Below are 19,848 nucleotides of genomic sequence, written 5' to 3'. Positions count from 1 at the left end.
CATGCAGGTGGAGAAGATCTGGGAGTAGCCTGATGATGCCCAGGGGTAGCCCAAAGGCTTGGGGAAGCAGGCAGGAGGCAAAGGGAGGAACAGGGCATGAAGGAGTGGATGGAGCAAGCTGAACCCAGAGCCAGCTCCTGCAGGGAAGCTCACCCTCAGCATGCTTCTTTCTTGGGGTGGTAGGCAAGGGCCGAGGCCTGCCTGAAGGTTATCAAGCAGTGCTTGCACACGAAGGGCCCATCCCCTGTGTGCAGCCGCAGGTGGTTCTTCAGCGTGGAGTTGGCCGCGAACTTGGCCCCCCACTCCTGGAAGGAGAAGGGCTTCTCATCAAGGTGTTCTGTCACTTGTGGTACTGCATCCCTGGTGAGGCAGGCAGGACACTGGCTAACTCAGCTGCAGAGGCACCACTCCACCCTACTGCAGGTCCACCAGCCCATCAGCGACACTGAGGTCCTCCAGTGTCCTCCAGCCCGGAGGTCCACCACAACATTGTGAGCTGCCCCAGGAACGGCAAAGAGATTTGGCTCCTTGCACGTGTCCTGCTAAAGCAGCCAGGAACTGGAACAGCTTGATTATTTTTGGAAGCTTTTAAATTTGCCCGTAGCCCCACTTTTCCTTGATGAGCTATGTGGAAAACAATTAGGGAAGAACTAATCAGAAAGTGGTTCTGCTCAGTGGGGCAGGAAAAATGAGCTGTGTTTCTCACGCATGGCACTCAGAGCTGCAGGGATGAGATTTCAGACTATTACTTTACTATATTGTCCAAACTTCTGTCTAAACACCCCTGCTCCCACCAACCCTACCTGAGGCATGAGCAAACTCTTCCACAGATGTCACATGCCACAGGGATACTCTTCTTCTTCTTCTTGGCCATCCCCACCATCCCATGGACCTCCAGCTGATGCTTCTCCAGCTCCTTCTTTGTCGATTTGACCTCGCTGTGCTCTTTACACTGGATCTGCTTTCCTCTGGCCACCCGACAGCATTTCATGTGCACCTTCAGGCAGCAGTAGAAGTGGAAGACCTTATCACAGGCTTTGCAGACAAAACTCTTCTTGGAAGAAGCTTTGTCTTGGGATTCCTTTGCCTCTTTGGCACTGGCACCTCCCACCTTGTCCTCATCTTTGTCCAGAGCTTCAAGCTGGGATTCATTGTTCACCGTCCACCTCCTGATCCCAGGTTTCTCCCCTCTTCCCTCAGTCAACAGACCTATGGAAACAGTAATTACTGTTTCGGTGGTGACCAGTAGGACTGAGCAACCTGCCCCTCAGTCTCCCATCTCCTGAATGCTCCTACATAGTTTTCCCTGCTCAGATGCAACAGTAACACATCAGACATGCTGTCCCATCACAATAGTGGCACATGGCTCTGCTCAGAAGTGGTTCTGGCCATGCATGGTTAGAAACATAAAGAGTGATCCTTGAATTTCTCCACCACACACGCAAGGGTCTGCATGAGATGCCAAGAGCCAGGGCCAGATTTTCTTAAAAGCTTCTTTCTCAAACTCTTGCTTCCAAACATTTGCCTCCGGCTCAGACACGTGAAGTTACAGCCATGCTTAAATGTTTTCAGACCTGAGCCCCAGGTATGATACTGTCTAAATCTGCCACTGAGAGTGGACATCCAGCCCTTAATTACAAGAAATCTCAGAAACACTTCACAAACACAATCTCTTTAAAAGGGAATCTTGCTACGATCATTTTGAGTCTTCTACTCAGGGCCCTGAGGTATTTTAAACTGCTCATTATGTTCATTTCTTACAAAGCATAAATGCCTTCCCGAGTCCCTCTAACACCATCATCTCAAAAAGCAAAAGCTGGAAAATTCACCCAGGATCTCAGTCTACAGAAAAGACCCACAGGAAATGTATGTATGGAAAAAATCAAAATACAAACAGATATACATTTGTCTTCTTTGCTATAATGAGAACCCAGGAACTGCGTGGCCATGGAAACAGACACAGACTTCTTTTGCCAATGTACAGGAAAACGCAGCCTGTGCTTGAAAAACTTCATCTCTGCCTTCCTCACCATGGGAAGAGCTCAGCACAGTGTCCTCTTGCACAGCACTACTGCCCCAGATTTTCAACCAACTAAAGACTAGATGACATACTTTGACGGACCTGGAAATCTTAAGATACCAAATGGTGATCCATAATCTGCGAACGCGTCAAGGGACAACAGCAGACCGGAAGACTGGTTTCCAGTTTGTCCTGTTCTGTCAAAGTCACCTTGACTTGTGACCTCTAAGGTTTCTTTCCACATCCCTTCAGCCAACACTGTCAGTTTTTCTGACCTAAGTGAAGAATGATTTTTAAATCTAGCAGTGAGATGGTAACTGTCTTTTTTTTTTTAAACAAGACCATGGAGATGAAAAGCCTTTTTTGTAGAGCTCTTGACACATTTCTGAGATATGAGAGTAAGACCAATCTTGACAAACATGATCTTCTAAGTGGCTGTAGAGAGCCCTGGAAAGCAGATGGCTAGAGAAGAGGTTATGGAGTTGGCTGAAAGAGCCAAACCCTGCCCTTGCATGCACCAGGTGCCAACAGTGACAATGCTCTGACTACAGCAGGGTCCAAAGGAGAAGCCAAGAGATTCTATGTTGTACCTCCACCAAAGAAACCGATCCATTACTTGAAGTGCTGAGCGTGGCTAGGGATGGATGCAGTTTCTGCCACAGGGACGCTCTGTGCCTTCCAAGTGCTTCGGTTCACCTAACTTAATTACCAGAACTTTTTGAGAGCTTTCTTTGCAATAGATATGCAAAAACTGTTGTTTTCAAGTGGAAGTGCAAACTGAGCACATCTCCATGCAGCACATACATTCTCAGAAACACAAGGTCTCCTCAGTTTTAATAAGAAGCTCACACCCCTCAGACATGAGGTCTGCAGTTATCACTCATATCTCATGCCAAAAACCACAAGGTCCATAAAATCACCTGCTATACGTGGGCCTGGTAAGCAGTGATGTCAGAGCTGAGTAGACTGACCTCAAAATAAAGATACAGAAGTTCAGTGCAAAGATCTGTAGGATGCCAGAAAGAAGCTGGTACCTGGCAATCCTCCTCTGAACACTTCATCCAGAATAGATGTTTCTGCCAAGTAAATAACATTTTCCAGAGCTTCTGTTTTTCATGATGCTTCTTGCTTGATTTCGTCTCAACCTTGGCTTGAAGCCCTGCAAAGCCACTCAGTGGCAGCAGTCTGCTCTCTTTGATACTGCTGCCAGAGAGGCGGCAGCTGCCAGAGCAGTCACACTGACTCCCCAGGCCCCTCTGCTACACATGCCAAGGTGTCCAGGAGTTCACGTGGGCAGCGCATTCACAGACACATGACTTGTTGGCTCATCTGCTCCAGAGTCATCAGGGCATCGGTCCTGGCACATCCCAGAGAAACACAGACTCAGGGGGAGTGGGACAAGTGCCTGCAGCATCAGAAGGTGACAGAATCAATGGCAGATAAGAGAGAATCATCCTTTCTAAGGAAATCAAAACCATGACCAGGTGAAAATGCCAGCTGGATTGGTAGCAGCTCTGGTGGAGCTAGAAGAGAGGACATAGATCTGAATTGGGCAGGAATATTGGATTTGCAGGGTAGGACATCTCTCAGGAGGCCATTGAGGCAACGAATGGGAGTGGAGCATGTGCTGTCATCCTCCAAGCCCTACAGCTAGAGCAGTCATTGAGATCCTTGGTTTCTTCTACCTGTGCCCTCCTCCCAGTCACCCACTCCCACCTTCCACTCCAGCAGCATTGCCTCGCTGCTCAAGACCACAGGCAGGCCAAGGAGCCCAGGGTGCACAGGGTAACCTGCCCCCAGCACACTGGGGACAGGCTTTGCCTGTCCCTGCCACACATGAAATGATGGCAAGTGTCAAAGCCACAAGGCTTGTGTTCATTCATACTGACAGCCTTGACCCAAATTTGCAGTTAAAGTAATTAAACCTTCTACCCCTAAAAAAACACGACACATTAATAGCAACCTGCTTTTTACTCTAACTCCCCAGCGATCTGATGGCACTTCCACACTGCTTGTCAGCTAAGCAGCTCTGGTACCATGAGAAGATAGGAATGGATTGAGCCTGTACTTGGATAAAAACCACCCTGTGCACATCCCAGAGGACTCTGCAGTCCAAAGAATCTGGATACACTGGGAAACAGATGAAAACGTATGTAAGCAAACAGAATAAGCAAGTCACATTTGCATCCTTTCTGGGAGGACACACACCAGCAGTTACTTTCCTGACCCTCTGGTATCCTTGTCATTAAAGCACCAAATTCAGTGTAGAATTTTTCCTTCAAATGATGGATGCAAAGATACAGTTGGGCTCAGCTGGAAAGCCTCCCACAGCTCAGGGCAGGACTCACACGTGGTTATTGCTCTGCATTTGTTCTGGAGTTCACAAATTGTTATCTGCTTGTGTACCATTCTCAAGTTTGCCAAACTAGTATAGCATGTAACATTGTCCTACTGCTGTCGGACCCTCACAGGGGAGTATTTATCTGTGAAGTGCATACAGAGCAAGACCAAATTAAAACATTCTAAGAAAATTAACTCAGAAAACAGTCTGGGATTACAAACTGCACTGTCTTGGTCATCTTTGCACAAGAGGGGTGTGCTCTGTCCTGACCTTTCTGCAGCATGTGAAAAATCCAAACATACACATAGGAAGTCAAGGGAATGTAATAAAAGTCCAAATTCATACAGATCAAACAGCACAGGAAAAGCCAATGAAATCCCACAGTTTAAGGATAATAATTCTGAAAAATAATCCAATACAGATACAAATTACAGAACTAAGCTGCTTAAATGCCTCCAGATCAAGGGCTGGGGTGGAGAAATGCAAACACAATTAAGGAACACCAGCACGGGGTCAGTTATGGGCTCCACAACCCCTGTAACATACAAAACTTAACACAGTGCATGTTACCAGCAGGAGAAACACACACTCCAGTGCCCCCTGCAAATCTTCCTGCAAGTACAACCCAAACATCTGGCCAGAGGTAGCTCTGTGAAATGGCCTCAGGCCACCAGGACACTTGGTTCATCACCTTACTGCCCCAGACCCCTACAACCATGGGTAAAAGCCCACTGAAGGGTAAAGCCTGTGCTTCTCTTACCCACACGGCCCAGCTCCTGCATCACTGGCTGCAGGTCTGGGAAGGACTCTTGGACACTGCACAGCAGGTGGCAGATCTTGATGGCTGGGACAGACTTCCCCTGGGCTGTGCAGAGAGCTGCTTTCAAAGAGGCCTCTGAACTTTCAGTCTGAGCAGAAATACTCAGTAGCTGGAGAAGTAGGAAGAAAAGATCACATGACAGATTATGGGCTGTGAAAGTTCGGGATGGTCAGGGAGTGAGGGTACATCCTTTCTGTTTCATCTCTACTGCTGGGAACCTGCTTTGAGAAACCAGAAAATAAATCCCTTTCCATACAGGTCTGTGCTCCTACACGGATATATGTGCATGAGCTGAGAGAATTTCAGGATTTAAAAAGTTACAACAAATTAAAGTCTGACTTTCTGATTTGGTATTAGCCCACTTAAAACCACCTTTGCATAGAAAGAGAGGTTGTTCCTCAACACCTGGCAGCATTACCAGCTTACCTAACTCATAAATGTTTTTGTTGTCAAAGGGACAATGGGCAAGGTACTCTGGGATGCTACACACTTATGGCATCCTCAGGGCATTTTCTGGGAGTATTTCATTCCCATACAGTCAATTCAAATGGAAACACACAGCTCTGCTTTCCCCAGGACCTCAGTAACCTTGCAAAGCTCAAATAGTTTTGCTGCATTTGAATACCCACATCTTCATCAACTGAGAATCTCACTGGCACCTTCTTTTACTTAAGAACTCCTGCAGAATTTATACAGAATTCCAGAATGGTTTCAGTTGGAAGGGACCATAAAATCATCAAGTTCCAACTCCTCTGCCACAGGCAGGGACACCTTCCACTACACCAGGTTGCTCCAAGCCCTGTCCAACCTGTCCTTGGACACTTCCAGGCATGGGACAGCCACAGCTTCTCTGAGCACCCTGAGCCTCCCCACCCTAACAGGGAGGAATTTCCTCCTCATACCTAATCTAAATCTGCCTTCTGTCAGTTTAAGGCCATTTGCCCTGGTCTTTTCACTGCTTGCCCTTGCAAAAAGTCCCTCTCCAGCCTTCCTTTAAGCCCTCATTTATATAAAACACCCAATAAAATATCCAGCACACACTCACTTCAGCGAAGGAGCACTTCCAACTTTGGATGGCTTCCCCAGCTTAAGCAATGTCCCTTGATCTCAGTGCACATTAGACCTGTACACCCTTTGAGCCTCAAACCATGCCAGCTCTGAGAACATCCCCTCATACCTCTTTCACTTGTTCCCTGAGCCCTGCCTCTCCAGAGCCAAGCCCTTCAGGTCCTCTTTCTGCTGGATGGCTTCTGAGATCAGCTTGCCATGCCGCAGGATGATCTCAATGGCTGTGCTCTCACTGGTGGCCACTGAAGGTAAAAATGAAAAGCAAAGGTATTAAAAACACAAACCCAAGGAGAACCTGAAGCTGAGCTGTTAACATGAGTGACTTCTTCATGGCACAGAAAACAGCAAACTACTACATTCAAGCTTTGGTTGTACTAATTGCAGCACTGACACGCAGCATGAGGTCCTTGCAGACCTCCCTTCTCACTGCTTGTCCAACTTCGAGTGAGAAGATAAGGTTTTCCAAAGTATGTTGCTGAAAGAGACAGTGACGACTTCAAAAGGCAAGGCATGGTTCTCCCAAGACTCAGGATTTCTTCTCTCCCTAGTGATAGAGATCCCAACTTTTGCAGAAAACAGGCATTCCTAGGCACAGTTTGCCTCATCTGAGGACAGCCACATGAAAATTGGCTGGATGCACCAGGGACCAGAGATGCTGGTTTTTCCAGGCAGTGCACAGAGGGGATAGAGGAGTTCAGATGGAGGCACCTGGCTGCAGGTGAACTCCAGCTCTGTGCCCACAGGGCCAGCACACACAGCCAGGGTCTGCTGCACAGACCACCAAACTGAGCACTCCTCACACCTTTGTGAGTGTTTGACAACAATTTAGAGGTACAAACACAGTTTAGGTTTTAAAGCAGGAAAACTGAAACCCAGAAGCTGAGGCTATGGGGAGGACAGGATGGTGGCTGCACAGAGACCTACGATGAACCCTGGGCTCTTGGGCTGATGGGCCTCCAGCTGCCTGTTACCACAGGATGGTGGCCAGCTCTCAAAGGTTTGCTCATTATAAAACCTGCATGCGCAGAGCCACAAGCAAAGCAGCTGTGTTTGCCAAAGTGCTTTTCCAACTATAACTGTTTCACCAGGGACATGGGTGTTGAGAGCCACTGGAAGAGAAGAGGTCATTGGCCAGGGAGGGGTGAGGAGTTAGAAAGCAGCTGCTGCCAGCAGCAGGAGAAGTTCAGGGAAAGAGGACACCTCTTTGGAAGAAAAATTCTGTGCTGGGTTGTTTCTGGATATCCTTCATGGACAGTTTCAGGGATGCAGATTCCTGCACAGCCATCAGCAGCTGCCAAACAGCAGAGACAGACAAGGACTGCCACTCCAGCACTGTCAATACAAGGGAGGCAAAACCGCTGCCTCCTGCTCACAACCTGCTCCATCACCTTGGAGAGACCTTCAGGGAGGCACTAACAGGGACCCCATCCACATGCCTCCCTCACCACACTTGGACACAGAATCCCTCAGAAAACTACAGAATATTCTGACTTGGAAGGAACAAGGGCATGACCAAGGCTCACCCAAACCCAGCCTGCCCTTGCTCCTACCCGCTGCAGACCTGGCTCACAGTGCAACTCAAGCGGTGACCACTTAGTACCTAAACACATCAGCCATTCCCTCATTCCCATTCCCTTGCTGTGAACAAGCATCTCTCCTCAGAGCCCGAAATCAGCAACTCTTAGTTGCTAATCAGCTTCATATACATTACCCTGCCTCACTCCCACTAAAGAATACTAAGGAATCATTAAACCAAGTCCTGCGGGTGGACTGCCCCAAACCCAGCATGGCAGGTAGTAAAACAAGTCCTTAGGATTTCCAGGATTTCCCTGCAGATGGGGATGAAAACTCTGTATCTGCTTGCAGATGTGCAGGAGCCTGCTCATCTCCCTCTCTGCAGGAGCCAGGCTCCATGCAGCAGAGATGCGCTCCAGCAGCACCTGGGTGTCTGTCAGGAGCTCCACAAAGTTCTCTCAGTATTGTCACAACAGTTTGGCTCCATTTGCCCAAATTCAGTGAATGGAAAAAGGAACAGCTCAGCTTGCAGCATCTTCCCAAAGGGCTTCAAAGGTAGGAGAAACAGAAAAAGCCTAGGCAGCCAGTTCTCCCTGGGTCACTAATGCTCAGGGCCTTATGAATAGCACACCTGGATTCACCTTCAAGCAGAGGATGAACATGACAAATCAGTACTTCTCCAATGCAGAGACAATACAGAATATCTTCTACCCCCATGTGCCAACAGAAATGGATCTTTGGCACCCAAATATCTCCTGAGTATCACTCCCAGTCTGAGCCCAGAGGAAGAAAGTCTCAGTGTTCAGCAGATGAACAAGTGGCCTTGTCTGTGACAGCAACACCTCCAACACCTCAAGATGTTCATCAGCCTCTTCTGATACCCTGGAATCACAAAGGCCCCATTACTGACTCTAATTAACTAGAGTTACATTGTAAGAGGTCTGTAAGTCAGTGTTTGATCCAGTCCACCAAGAAGGAGCTCTGAAATGCCCTGGCTCATGTCCCTCTCATGCCCGTGTATGACTATCAAACACACCAACATTTTACACTCAGGTGGTCCAAGGTAATCAAGAACTCAGTGGGCTGAGTTGCCATTGGTGAAAATGTTAAGGGCACACAAACCAGACTTGCGATTGCAGAGCACCTGTAGCACCTTCTTCTCTCTCTTACACCAAAAACCTGCAACTTTAACCTCATTCCTTTCTCTTATCTAATTCCAAGCTGGATCTGCTGAGTTTGCCTTGATGAATCACAAAAATGATGAGTCCAGAGTAAAACGCAACCCTTTAAAGACACCCCAGCATCAGGACATAATAGACTAAGTCAGGAAGAGGAGCAGTGTTTACTCAGGATAATGAAGAGACTTGGGCAAAATCTACTGTGTCTTAAGAGTAATCTAGGATTGTACTTGTCACTTGATTACTTGATAAATAAAACTGGAAATTGGCAAATGTATTAACCTGAAAAGGATTTTTTCACCACTGCAATTACTAAATTGAAGAAGATGCACCGTTATACTTCAGTGGGAGAAACCAAACCCGAAAGCTGTAGTTCATCCCAGACATCCATGCATGATTTTTGTGCTTGTGTCTTTTAATTATTCTGGTTCAGTACCAACCAGAACAATCCATCATTTTCACAGCACTGGGAGAAATGCAGGAAGCACAGCTTGGGAAAAAAAGGTAAAGTCTTTGCGTCCCAGAAGATACACAGTGCCATGTAAGAAGAGAAAACTCTCCAGGATGGGGAAGAAAGCAATGGCAGGCTGGGGGAATAGTCAGTGGAAGTTTCGGAGCTACTATGAACAGCTCCCTGAACAAACACTTCTTGGAGACATGAATCTGATCCCCAGCAAAGCCAAGGGAAATCCACAGATGAAATATTTTCCTTCTTCTCCCATCAGAATGTTTCTTATTTTATGACACAAACTTGAGTTGTTATGAATGCGCTCTCCACTCTGCTGCCATGCCAAGGTGACCTCAAGAACCAGCACATGCCCTGTGTCACAGTGCAGGACCTCCTGCTCCCTGTTAGCTGGACAGCATGGGACACCAAAGGTACCACTAGTTAAACTGCCAGCAGACTCAAATCATCCCCTCCCTCTTCATTTCCACCGTAAGAAATATATGTGCTTCTGTTTGTTCAAGCTGCAATTTGAGGAAATTCAGTTCCATGTAATTAAGGAATGTTCCTCCTTGGCACGGGTATTACCACGAGATAATTAACCATGCTGGGAGTCTGGTGTTTCGAGAAAGCAATTGTGCTTAACAAATGACAAAGCCAAGTGCCTGTTGGGGATGTTTGCTACAGAGGAAATTATCAGCATTATGAGCACAGTTTTGCTTTCTATTAAATACTCATTTATATTTCACTGCATGTTAGTTTAGTTTTAAATTTTATGTGTCTTCAGAGTCTCTTGATCTGAATTGTTCAGGCTATGCCTAAACCCACCTAAACTTGGAAGATTGTCCCACCAAGCAAAAGAAGGCGTCTTCCTGAGTCCCTGGGCCACCACAGGCAGGCAGCAAACAATAAAATCCCACCAAAACAAGTAAGAGGAGTGGCCTGGCCATCCAACAGAATGATGTGTAATGGGGACACTAAGAGTAGGACTCCAATCAGCACACTCTGCTCCACACAGCAGACCATGGGTCAGTGACCAACACGAGCAGAAATGCTACCTGGATAGAGGAAAGAAGCACAGCCCAAGTAAATTTTCCTCCCCATCTCCCTCAATCACAAGAAATTCCAAGTAGACACTGTCTGTATTTAATGTCAAGACACTTCCAGCTTAGGGGAATTTTTAGCTATTTGCTTTCAAAGGCAGTCAGTACCACACAGTAAAATCACCAATGGAAGTTTAATTTACTCATACCTTTACCATCAGAGATGTTTGCTGTTGCCACCAAGTTGTCCTACAGAAGCTGGAGTCCAGGGAAGGATGCTTTCACAGCCTCCAGAAGTTTGACCAAGCTTTCCACTTTCAGGGTTTTCTCTTCATTCACCTTCCTGAGCAGATTGTCCATGGCTTCCCTCTGAGAGCCACCTTCACAGCAATCCAAAACTACCTGTAAGAAAGAAACAGCCACAAAACTGTCTGTGAGAGCTTCCTACAAACCCTTGAATCTGAACAGAGATCAGAAAAACAGGAACAGTACCACAATACTGCACTAGATCCCTACCCACTGCTTACACAGTTTAACTGGAAGGTGAGGAACACCCAAACATGGCTGAGGTGTAACAGACGTGTCACCTTGAAAACAAACCTGGTGCGATCTTCCACCAAGTCCAGCTCTTGGAAGTGGCTGACAAGCAAAAGCTACTTTTCAAAAGAAAACAAAAATAGACTTAAAGAGAGTGTTCAAAACATTTCTTTTAATATTTTTAGTGACTACTTTTAAAACTGATAGTCTTGTTTCCCTTGTCTCCACGATTTTTCTGTTTGCCATCAAAAAATTGATGGCCAGAAAAAAAGACTCTTATTATTTAAATAAGCACCTATTAACTGAATTATTATTTCTGTGACAAGGCCACATGAAACATCTCTTACATGAAATGCAACCACTGTAGTTTGGAAAAGCTCTAGGACACCAGTAAAATACCTACAAGACTCCTACAAGTGAGAGGCATTTGGCAAATACAGACTGACCTCCTTTCCACTAACATTGTGCTCCTGAGCAGAACCTCTGCAGAGCACCAGCCCAGTTCCTTGACGACAATAAGCACTACCCAGTCCCATCAATAAAATTATTAAGATCTGTCCTAAAACTAGTTACATTTTTGCTCCCTCTCCCTGGTTGGTAAGCTCTTCCACAGCCTCAGTCCCCTGCTGATTCTTCTAATTTTCAGCTGAAATTTATCCATGGCCAGTGTATACCTGTTTGTTCATGTGCCAACATTATCTTTTAGCTTAAAAAGCCTTTTAAACGCTCTGAGGTGTTTACCCTGTCCTTCATCTCTGATTTCATTATAAGAGCATGATCATATTCCCTCTCAGTCTTCATTTCCCCAGTCTAAATAAGGCAGCTCCTCTTGTAAAACAACTTCTACACTCCCCTGGACTTCCCACTGCAGATATGTCAAGTTCCAATATTGTTGGGGAAGATGAAACAGGAAAGCCTTATAAATATGATTGCCTGACAAAAGATTTTGAGAATATGAAAACTACAGGCGACATCGAAATGAAAGCCACTTTTGAAATACCAAGTCTTAGTTACTGAACAACTGGAAAACAATGGTATGGCCAACTGAAGGTAATCCCCTCTTGATTGGACAATACCCTCTGCTTGCAGGCAGGTCCAAGGGTCAGAGCAGACCCTACTAGCTCAGCAGAAGGGGTCCAAAGAGTAGTTTTTAGAAGTTAAGATGTAACACTCTATGGTAATATAACTCTTATAGGCTGTATGTAAATGCTATAGGATTTGTATCTTGTATTAGATTGGTTAGTGACAATTAGAATATTCAGTACAGAAGATGATTTATTGTATTGTAACCAGGACTTCAGACACTCTTACTATACACACTCTTACAATATACTCTCTTACTATTCACTCTTACTACTACTTCCATTCTCTCTCACTACTTCTTCACTCTCATTCCTCTCACTTACCTGCTTACTCTCTTGCTCTCTTGGGCCTGCTCAGAGCTGCCAGCTGCAGCTCTAAGCAGTGCCCCTGTACCCACGCCCTTTGCAATAAACTGCGTGTTCCAAGATCTGACTTCAGAGATCTCTCGTCTCCGTCCGTCCCGACCGTCCGAACCCACCCGAGCTCCCGCACAATATGAATTCACCTTTTTTGAACCAGACTGGAACAGAAATTTTGGATGAAGTCTTACTTCTTAGTTCTCATTACTGCACCCAATGCATGCCCTTCACATTATACCACCACATCAGTCAATTCTCACTACTCAGTTCTCCAGCCATAGAACTCATACAGAGTCATAGACTCATTTAGGCTGGAAAAGACCTCTAAGATCATCACGATCACCCATCAACCAGCAGCACCACCATGTTCACCACTAACCCATGTCCTCAAGTGCCACATCCACACATCTTTTATTTCTCCCCATGGATGGTGACTCCACCACTACCTTGGGCAGCCTATGCCAGTAGTTTGATAACCTTCACAGTGAAGAAATTTTTCCTAATATCCAATATAAACCTCTCCTGCCACAACTTGAGGCTATTTCATCTTGTCCTGTTACTTGTTACATGGAAGAAGAAACCAACTCCCACCTGGCTTGGACCTCCTTTCAGGGAGTTATAGAGAGTGAGATGGTCCCTCCTGAGCCTCCTTTTCTCCAGGCTGAGCTGCCCCAGCTCCCTCAGCCACTCCCTGTGCTCCTTCTCTGCACACTTCAGCTCTTCAGGGTCTTTTTTGTCACGAGGGGCCCAAAACTGAATACAGTTCATTCTTCTCTCTCTTGCAGATCCTCCTCTATGAGGACAAAAGATCTTGATAGTGCTCATCATCAAGCTTTGCTAAACATGCCTTGATATTTTCGTGTCCATAACATCTGTGTTAATATTAAGTAAGCGCCAAGAATCCCACTGGTGACCTTGCTCCACATTGTCAGTCCTGCCTTCAGCACAACCTGTAGTTGTCTCCCAATAAAATGCATCCTTTTTAGTATCACTGTTTCTTCTAGTTTAACAACTTCCTCACATGAAATTCAAATGCTTTCCTCTAGATGTAGATCGAGGCAGAAAAAAGCCATTTTTATCTCATCAAATAAAGAACCCTGGGTTCAAGCAGAAACAAGTTACTAAACACCCTTTACTGCATTTTTTTTCTTTTTTTGTTTTTTTTTTGCTTACAAGCTTCAGCTATATGTGCTCTCCAGCCTGTCCCAATACCTTTCCTGTGCACCCACAGAGCTCCGATCACTGCCTTTCCCTCCTACATGTCTGGTCCTGCTCATCAGTTGTCAGGACCACTCTTGGTTTGGAGAACAGTAAATAAGAGGCCTTGCTGTCACTTGCTGTCAGCTCTTCCCATCTGTTCACAGAATCACAGAATAGTTATGGTTGGAAGCAACCTCTGGAGATGATTTAGTTCAAGTGCCCTGCCACGGCAGGATCACCCAGAGCAGGTGACACGGGAACTCATCCAGGGGGGTTTGGATTGTCTCCAGAGAGGGAGACTCCACACCCTCCCTGGGCAGCCTGTTCCAGTTTGCCACCCGCAATGAAAAGTTCTTCCTCATACTGAGGTGGAGCTTCTTATGTTTTATTTTATGGCCACTGCTACTTGTTCTGTTGCTGGGCACCACTGAAGAGAGTCTGGCACCATCCTCTTGGCACCTCCCTTTGAGATATTTGTATGCATTAATGAGATACATTCTCAGTCTTCTCCAGACTATCCAGGCCCAGCTCCCACAGTCTCTCCTCATAAGAGAGATGCTCCAGGCCACTCATCACCTTTGTGGCTTCCACTGGACCCTCTCCAGTAGCCCCTTGTTTTTCTTGGGCAGAACGGGACACAGCACTCCAGGTGTTCCTCACCAAGGACAAGTAGAGGGGCAGGATGACCTCCCTTGACCTGCTGGTCACACTCTTCCCGATGCCCCCCAGGATCCCACTGGCCCTCCTGGCTGCAAGGACACACTGCCAGCTCATGGACAGCTTGGCACCCACTGAGATTCCCAGGGCCTTTTCAGCAGAGCTGCTCTCCAGTAATTCAGCCCCCAAGCTGTTCGAGTACTGGGGATTATCCCTCCCCAGGTGCAGGACCCTACACTTGCCCTTACTGAACCTCATTCAGTTTCTCTCCACCCAGTTCTCCAGCCTATCAAGGTCCTGCTGAATGACAGCTCAGCCTTGAGGTGTATCAGTCGCTCCCTCCAGTTATGTATCATCACCAAACCCGCTCGGGGCCCGTTCTATCCCTCATCCAGGGCATTGATAAATAGGTTGAATAAGTATTGATTCCTGGGGAATGCCACTGACTACAGGCCCCCAGCTGGATTCTGCATCACTGTTCATAACCCTCTGCCATTCAGCCAGTTTCTTGATCCATCTCACTGTCCATTTAGCTAACCCACATTTCCTGAGTGCACCTATGAGGATGTTGTGGGGGACTGTATCAAAAGCCTTGATGAAGTTGAGGTAGACACCCATCCACTGCTCTCCCCTCATTGACCCGTCCTGCCATGCCATCATAGAAGGCTTTCAGATTGGTCCTAACTGACTGTTGAGGGATGTCATTTGAGTTGTGATTTCCCCTTCAGCTGCAGGAAATTTCTATTTCTGTGTTTCTTCTGGATCAGGCTCCAGGCTAAGCCATGAATTTGCAGGTCATCTCCTCTCATTTTTTTTCTTGGTCAGACAATATCTGCCATGATGCCCAGCAGGCTGATGTGCCACAAGCCTCTACAGTATGTTTGTTTGCCAGTCAGACATTTCAGCCATTCCCTGAACGTCCTAAGGCTCTTCCTCAAGTTATTCACTCACTCAAGTCTGTAACCTCTCATATAAGTTCTTCTCTCTCATTCAGGATGCAAACTTCAGACAGTTCTCCTACCTTTAACATAAAAGAAACTAATCCAACAGCTCCTCCTGTGTTCTAATGAGCACCTGAACTCCTTAATTAGTTTCTTTCATTTCTAAAGATCTGTCCTTTTATAGCCCAAACTCTGTTAGTGAACCTGCTGATGTATTCTCCCATTCAAATCACACCGACCTGCCTCTGGATCCCTTAGTCTGAAGTCCTCTTCTGAGAGAACACAAAAAGAGCTACAAGAGCAGCATCCTTTGGGAAGCTCCTGCTGTAACCTACCACTGCTCCCAGGCAGAAGTGATGTCCCTGGCAGTGGGAGATGCAGTGGTGACATTTTAAGACTTATTTTGACAGCACCGGGTGAGACAATTAGAAAACATCCCCCAGTTCTGCTTGCAGCAGGATTTTTCCATCCCCAGTGCACCCAGTTAAGATTCCTGCAGTGGCCAGCAACCTGCTCATACTACCCCTGATACCTGTCTGAGCTCTGAAGCAGCTTGAGCATCAAGGTGGGCAGGCACTGGAGTCAAAGGGGAGAGAAACCACAAGCTCAGAATACCCAGGTGCCTTCTAGAAGAGAGCCTGGACAGAAGGAAAGGGCTGATGTTTCTACTACTTACTCTGATTTTCTGGGTTCAGGGCTGTATTGTGGACTGGTCACTCTGAACTCTGCAACAACCTAAGCCATGTGAGGCACCACACAGGAAAGGTTACCCACTCTTCCTCTGTACCCACTTTATTTCTCTTAAGTGATAATCTGTATCCAAATCCTCCACCCCACCTTCCCAATTACAAAAACACCAAAAAAGCCACAGAAGTTAAGCACTCAAAAAAGAGAAAGACTAGGTTCAAAAGTTACCCAGAAAAAATAGATATTTACAAAGATGTTTCACAAAACATCATGTACTGGTTTTCCAGCAAAGAAAACCAAACTTGCTCCATGCACAGCTCGGACCAGGCACAGAAAGAACCCAGCTGCCAAGAAAAAAGGCTGTTCCATGAGAAACTCACACTTGTCTTGCTGAATAAGTGTGTAGCTAATGAGGCAGTGACTGTGAGAAGAAAAAGGAAAGCTTCATCATTATGAACCTTAGAGAACTAGATCCCATCCCAACCCATCCTGCAACACTGGATGAACCAGGGAAGACAAAACCTTCAGAAGTGGCTGCTAATTCCATGTTCGTTTTCCCAGTCCTACATCTGAGACACCAGGGATCCTACCTGCACACGTGCCATGGGCTCACCATTTTAATCAGTTTAACTTTTGGAATCATTAACACTTTCCCACTTGTCTGGGGGAGAGGGGGTGGAATTAAGCAAATACCCCCCTCCCCCCCCCCAAGGTCAGTCTACACTTGGCAATTTCTCTCATTTTCTTGCACCACAGCAGGACAGAGCTCTGCCCCCAGCCTCACAAGAGTGCTCCCTAAATAGATCTGTCATTTGATGGAAACTGTGGGCTGAAACAAGAGCACAAAGGGATCCCATAGAGAGGAGCAGGATTTGGTATTCGGAGCAGGGTTTAGAGGCTCTGTAGCAAACAGAGCACACAGTGACTGGTGAGGATGAAACAAAACACTGTTCCTCCACCGAACCAGGCAGGAGCTCTGCAGTACATGATGATGCAATTACAGGCTGTATCCTGTGCCCAAGGAGCAGAATTATGATGGCAGAAGGGTTTTGGTTTATTATTGAGGGGTTGTGTTTTGTTTTTTCATTGTGAATGGAGATAAAAACTTGCTGAATTTTAACCACCTATTTCTATAAAGACAAAGAGAAGAGAGCAGGGAAAAGGTGAAGCCTTTAAAAGAAGGCACTGCAACACAAACAGACATATATGAAAATCCTAATCTCCCCACTGCCGATGAAGCTGCAGCTCCAGGCCCCCCCACACAGGTATCTGCTGACAGCCACAATGCCCCCAGCAGATGCCAAGTCCTTTGCTGTACTCATACCCTGCTCTCTCCTATCACATCTGCATTCCAGGCTCAGCTATGTGCTTTTGGAGGCAAAAATTCATCAGTCACGAGTCACACGCCAGTGACACCACTCATACCCCAGCCCACAAGGACAGGGCAGATGCCGCTTAGGCAATACCTTTTTGGGTCTCCTGTTCCAATCTGTGCCTGTGCTCAGGGATGCTCCATGCTGGCCGTGATGAGGAATCATGAGACCTTAACTGAGGGGCTTATGAGTTGGGCAGATGTTCTCAGCCCACCTGTTGTGGCTCTGGTCAGGCTTACTCAGACAGAAAGCAAAGATCATTCATGCCACTGAGCACAACTTTCCACTCATTATAATCCTGTGTCAGGGGAGCTCAGTGATGTGACAAACTAGGACAGGAGGTCTCAAGCTGTGTTCTGATCACAGCATGTGAGGGCACCCTGTAAGTTCCAGTTGCAGAGGGTACAGCCAGCTCCCCTAAAAGACAAAGGAAAGCAAGTTATAAACAGTATTTTGTCCTTTATGGCTTCTGCAAATCAGCATACAGAGCGCAGTTGCTTACAGGAAAGGAAAGCAACAGTCCTCCCAACAACTGCTGCCTTCAACACATAAAAAACAAAACCAAATCATTTAGTGGATGTGCTAATCTTGCAAGCAACTGTGTGGTAAGAGTTGCAAAAAAGACAAAGATGGGAGACAGAGGAAAGGGAAGCTGATTGTTGCGGCGGCTCAGCCTGCTCTCGGGCTGAAACCATCAAATGTCAGTCAAACCAGGGCCGCCCACTGGGTGGATTTCCCCACCCAGGACAGTGGATCAGAAGGCGGACCAGAAGAGATCTAGGTTACCTCCCCGTGGGTGGCTCCCAATCCTAAATTACCTCCCCCTGTTCCAGAAAGTTCTCCCTTTTTTAGTTATTAATTGGTTCCCTGTTGTGACTCCCGCCTCCCTGTTTTCCCCATTTGTTCTGAAAAATTGTATCCTCCCCTCTGCTTGTACCCCATTGGTTGTTTTCACTTTCCCTGCCTTGCTCCACCCCCCCCCCCCCCCCCATAAAGGGGTGAGCCCGCTTCTTCTCGGGACTTTTCTCTGATTCCTGGATCCTCCTGTGAATAAACCTGTTGGAACTCACACCAGAAGCCCCTCCTGCCTTCTTTGCCTCCGGGCTAACGCGAGCCTGATCATCGGCTGCCCGACGTGCTTCCTCTGAGGAGGAGCCAGCGCACGCACCCATCTCACGCCGATTCCACTGAGCCATCCAGCAAGGACGCTGTGGAGGCTAACGCTGCGTCCCCTCTGTCCGAGGGCACGCCGGGGCTTGTGGTGACAAGCCCCCGGTTGCGTTAGTTGATGACCAGGAACTGACGAGCAGGTAGCAGAGAGGTATTAGTGGTTCTGTTTAAATTCCCATATAGAGCCTTATCCTTGTTCCCAAAAAGGCTTTTTTGGGGGTATGAGGAGGACCAGGCACCTCGTCTGGCCCAGGCTCCCCTCGCAGGGGTAGTCTTGACACTGATCCTGGTTTCAAGGTTGCCTTCACTGCTCAGTTTTCACTATTCCCACAGTCCAGAACAGAAGGACCTGAGACCACACACACATGCAGTCAATGCTGCGCAGAAGGCAGGTGGAAGTGCCAGGTGAGGCTTGCCGATCACATGGTAAACCATGTGTACAATGCTGCCTTGCAGACACACACACCCCACCTCACCCACACCGTTTGCCTATTTCAGATTATTTTACCTGCTTCTCCGAGGCGGTCAGGAATGCCTCTTCTGCCTCCAGAAACTCTATGATGGGGCTCAGCTGTGTCACACTCTGGATCAGCTCCCCCCTGCAGCACAGCAAGAGAGCAGCCAACGTCTCTTCCTTGGCTGTGCTCTCTGGGGGGACAAAAGATTCAGAAACACAAGAGAAGAAATAAGCCAGTCTGAAGAAACTGACAGGTTCCTGAAGCGAGGGAGACTCTCTGAAAGATCTAAGTGAATAGCAAAGCTCATCCCAAGCACAAGCAGCAGAGGAAAATCACTTTACTATTCTCTTTAAACTCTATGAAAGGAAAATGTCTCATTTATCTAACAGAGCATAAAGCCATAAAGCAAGCTGGAGGTTAACACCAGGTTTGCAAGGCCACTGTTTTGTGTCAGACTTAAGTAAAAAAGAAGTTTTCAATCCCAAGGCTCAGCTCTGCTTTGACCCACGCTGGCTGCCAGCCATGGATCCAGGCCTCCAGGCAGCAGTGGGGAGAGCCCTGTACAGCTACACCTCCTGCTACAGGCAGAAGTGCTCCAGGATTTGGCCAGCAAGTGATAAACCTCCCACATCTGGATACAGCGTTTCTCTGTAAGGTTGCCCACTCACTTTGCCAGAGGTTGCACCCAATTTCCTACCTGCTTACTGTGGGGCTTCTCTGCTGCTGTGTTCCCTCTCCAGCAAAGCCACTCTCAGCTCAGGATTCGTGTCTTGAAACAGCTTCAGAAAAGACACGAGGGTCTGAGTGTCCAGGGGCCGAGTGTCCCGAGTGTCACTATCCTGGGCGTGAGCATCCTGGGACCTAGCATCCTTCACGTTGCCCAGCAGCTCCTTGAACACTGACTTTCTCTGCTTTGGCCAGACAGGCAGCCAGAGCGTACAGCAGAACAGAAA

At 47.1% G+C, this 19,848-nt stretch overlaps 1 protein-coding gene across 1 annotated transcript in view; it reads right to left on the bottom strand.

The window, feature by feature from the left end:
• Positions 1–19,848, bottom strand: part of ZBTB40 (zinc finger and BTB domain containing 40) — a gene marked incomplete at its 3' end in the record, with an annotated part of 41,808 nt that overhangs the window by 7,090 nt on the left and 14,870 nt on the right. The window contains 16 exon segments of the mRNA XM_082295585.1: positions 154–169; positions 171–343; positions 346–360; positions 804–823; positions 825–1,209; positions 5,122–5,290; positions 6,359–6,393; positions 6,396–6,491; positions 7,450–7,614; positions 8,099–8,221; positions 10,640–10,679; positions 10,683–10,832; positions 18,946–19,085; positions 19,593–19,596; positions 19,600–19,804; positions 19,806–19,831. Coding sequence (XP_082151711.1) covers positions 154–169; positions 171–343; positions 346–360; positions 804–823; positions 825–1,209; positions 5,122–5,290; positions 6,359–6,393; positions 6,396–6,491; positions 7,450–7,614; positions 8,099–8,221; positions 10,640–10,679; positions 10,683–10,832; positions 18,946–19,085; positions 19,593–19,596; positions 19,600–19,804; positions 19,806–19,831 — 1,762 coding nt within the window.

Source organism: Coloeus monedula (assembly GCF_965178545.1).
Source record: "Coloeus monedula genome assembly, chromosome: 22".
In the NCBI taxonomy this organism is placed as follows: domain Eukaryota; kingdom Metazoa; phylum Chordata; class Aves; order Passeriformes; family Corvidae; genus Coloeus; species Coloeus monedula.
This window is presented reverse-complemented; position numbering and strand designations above follow the sequence as displayed.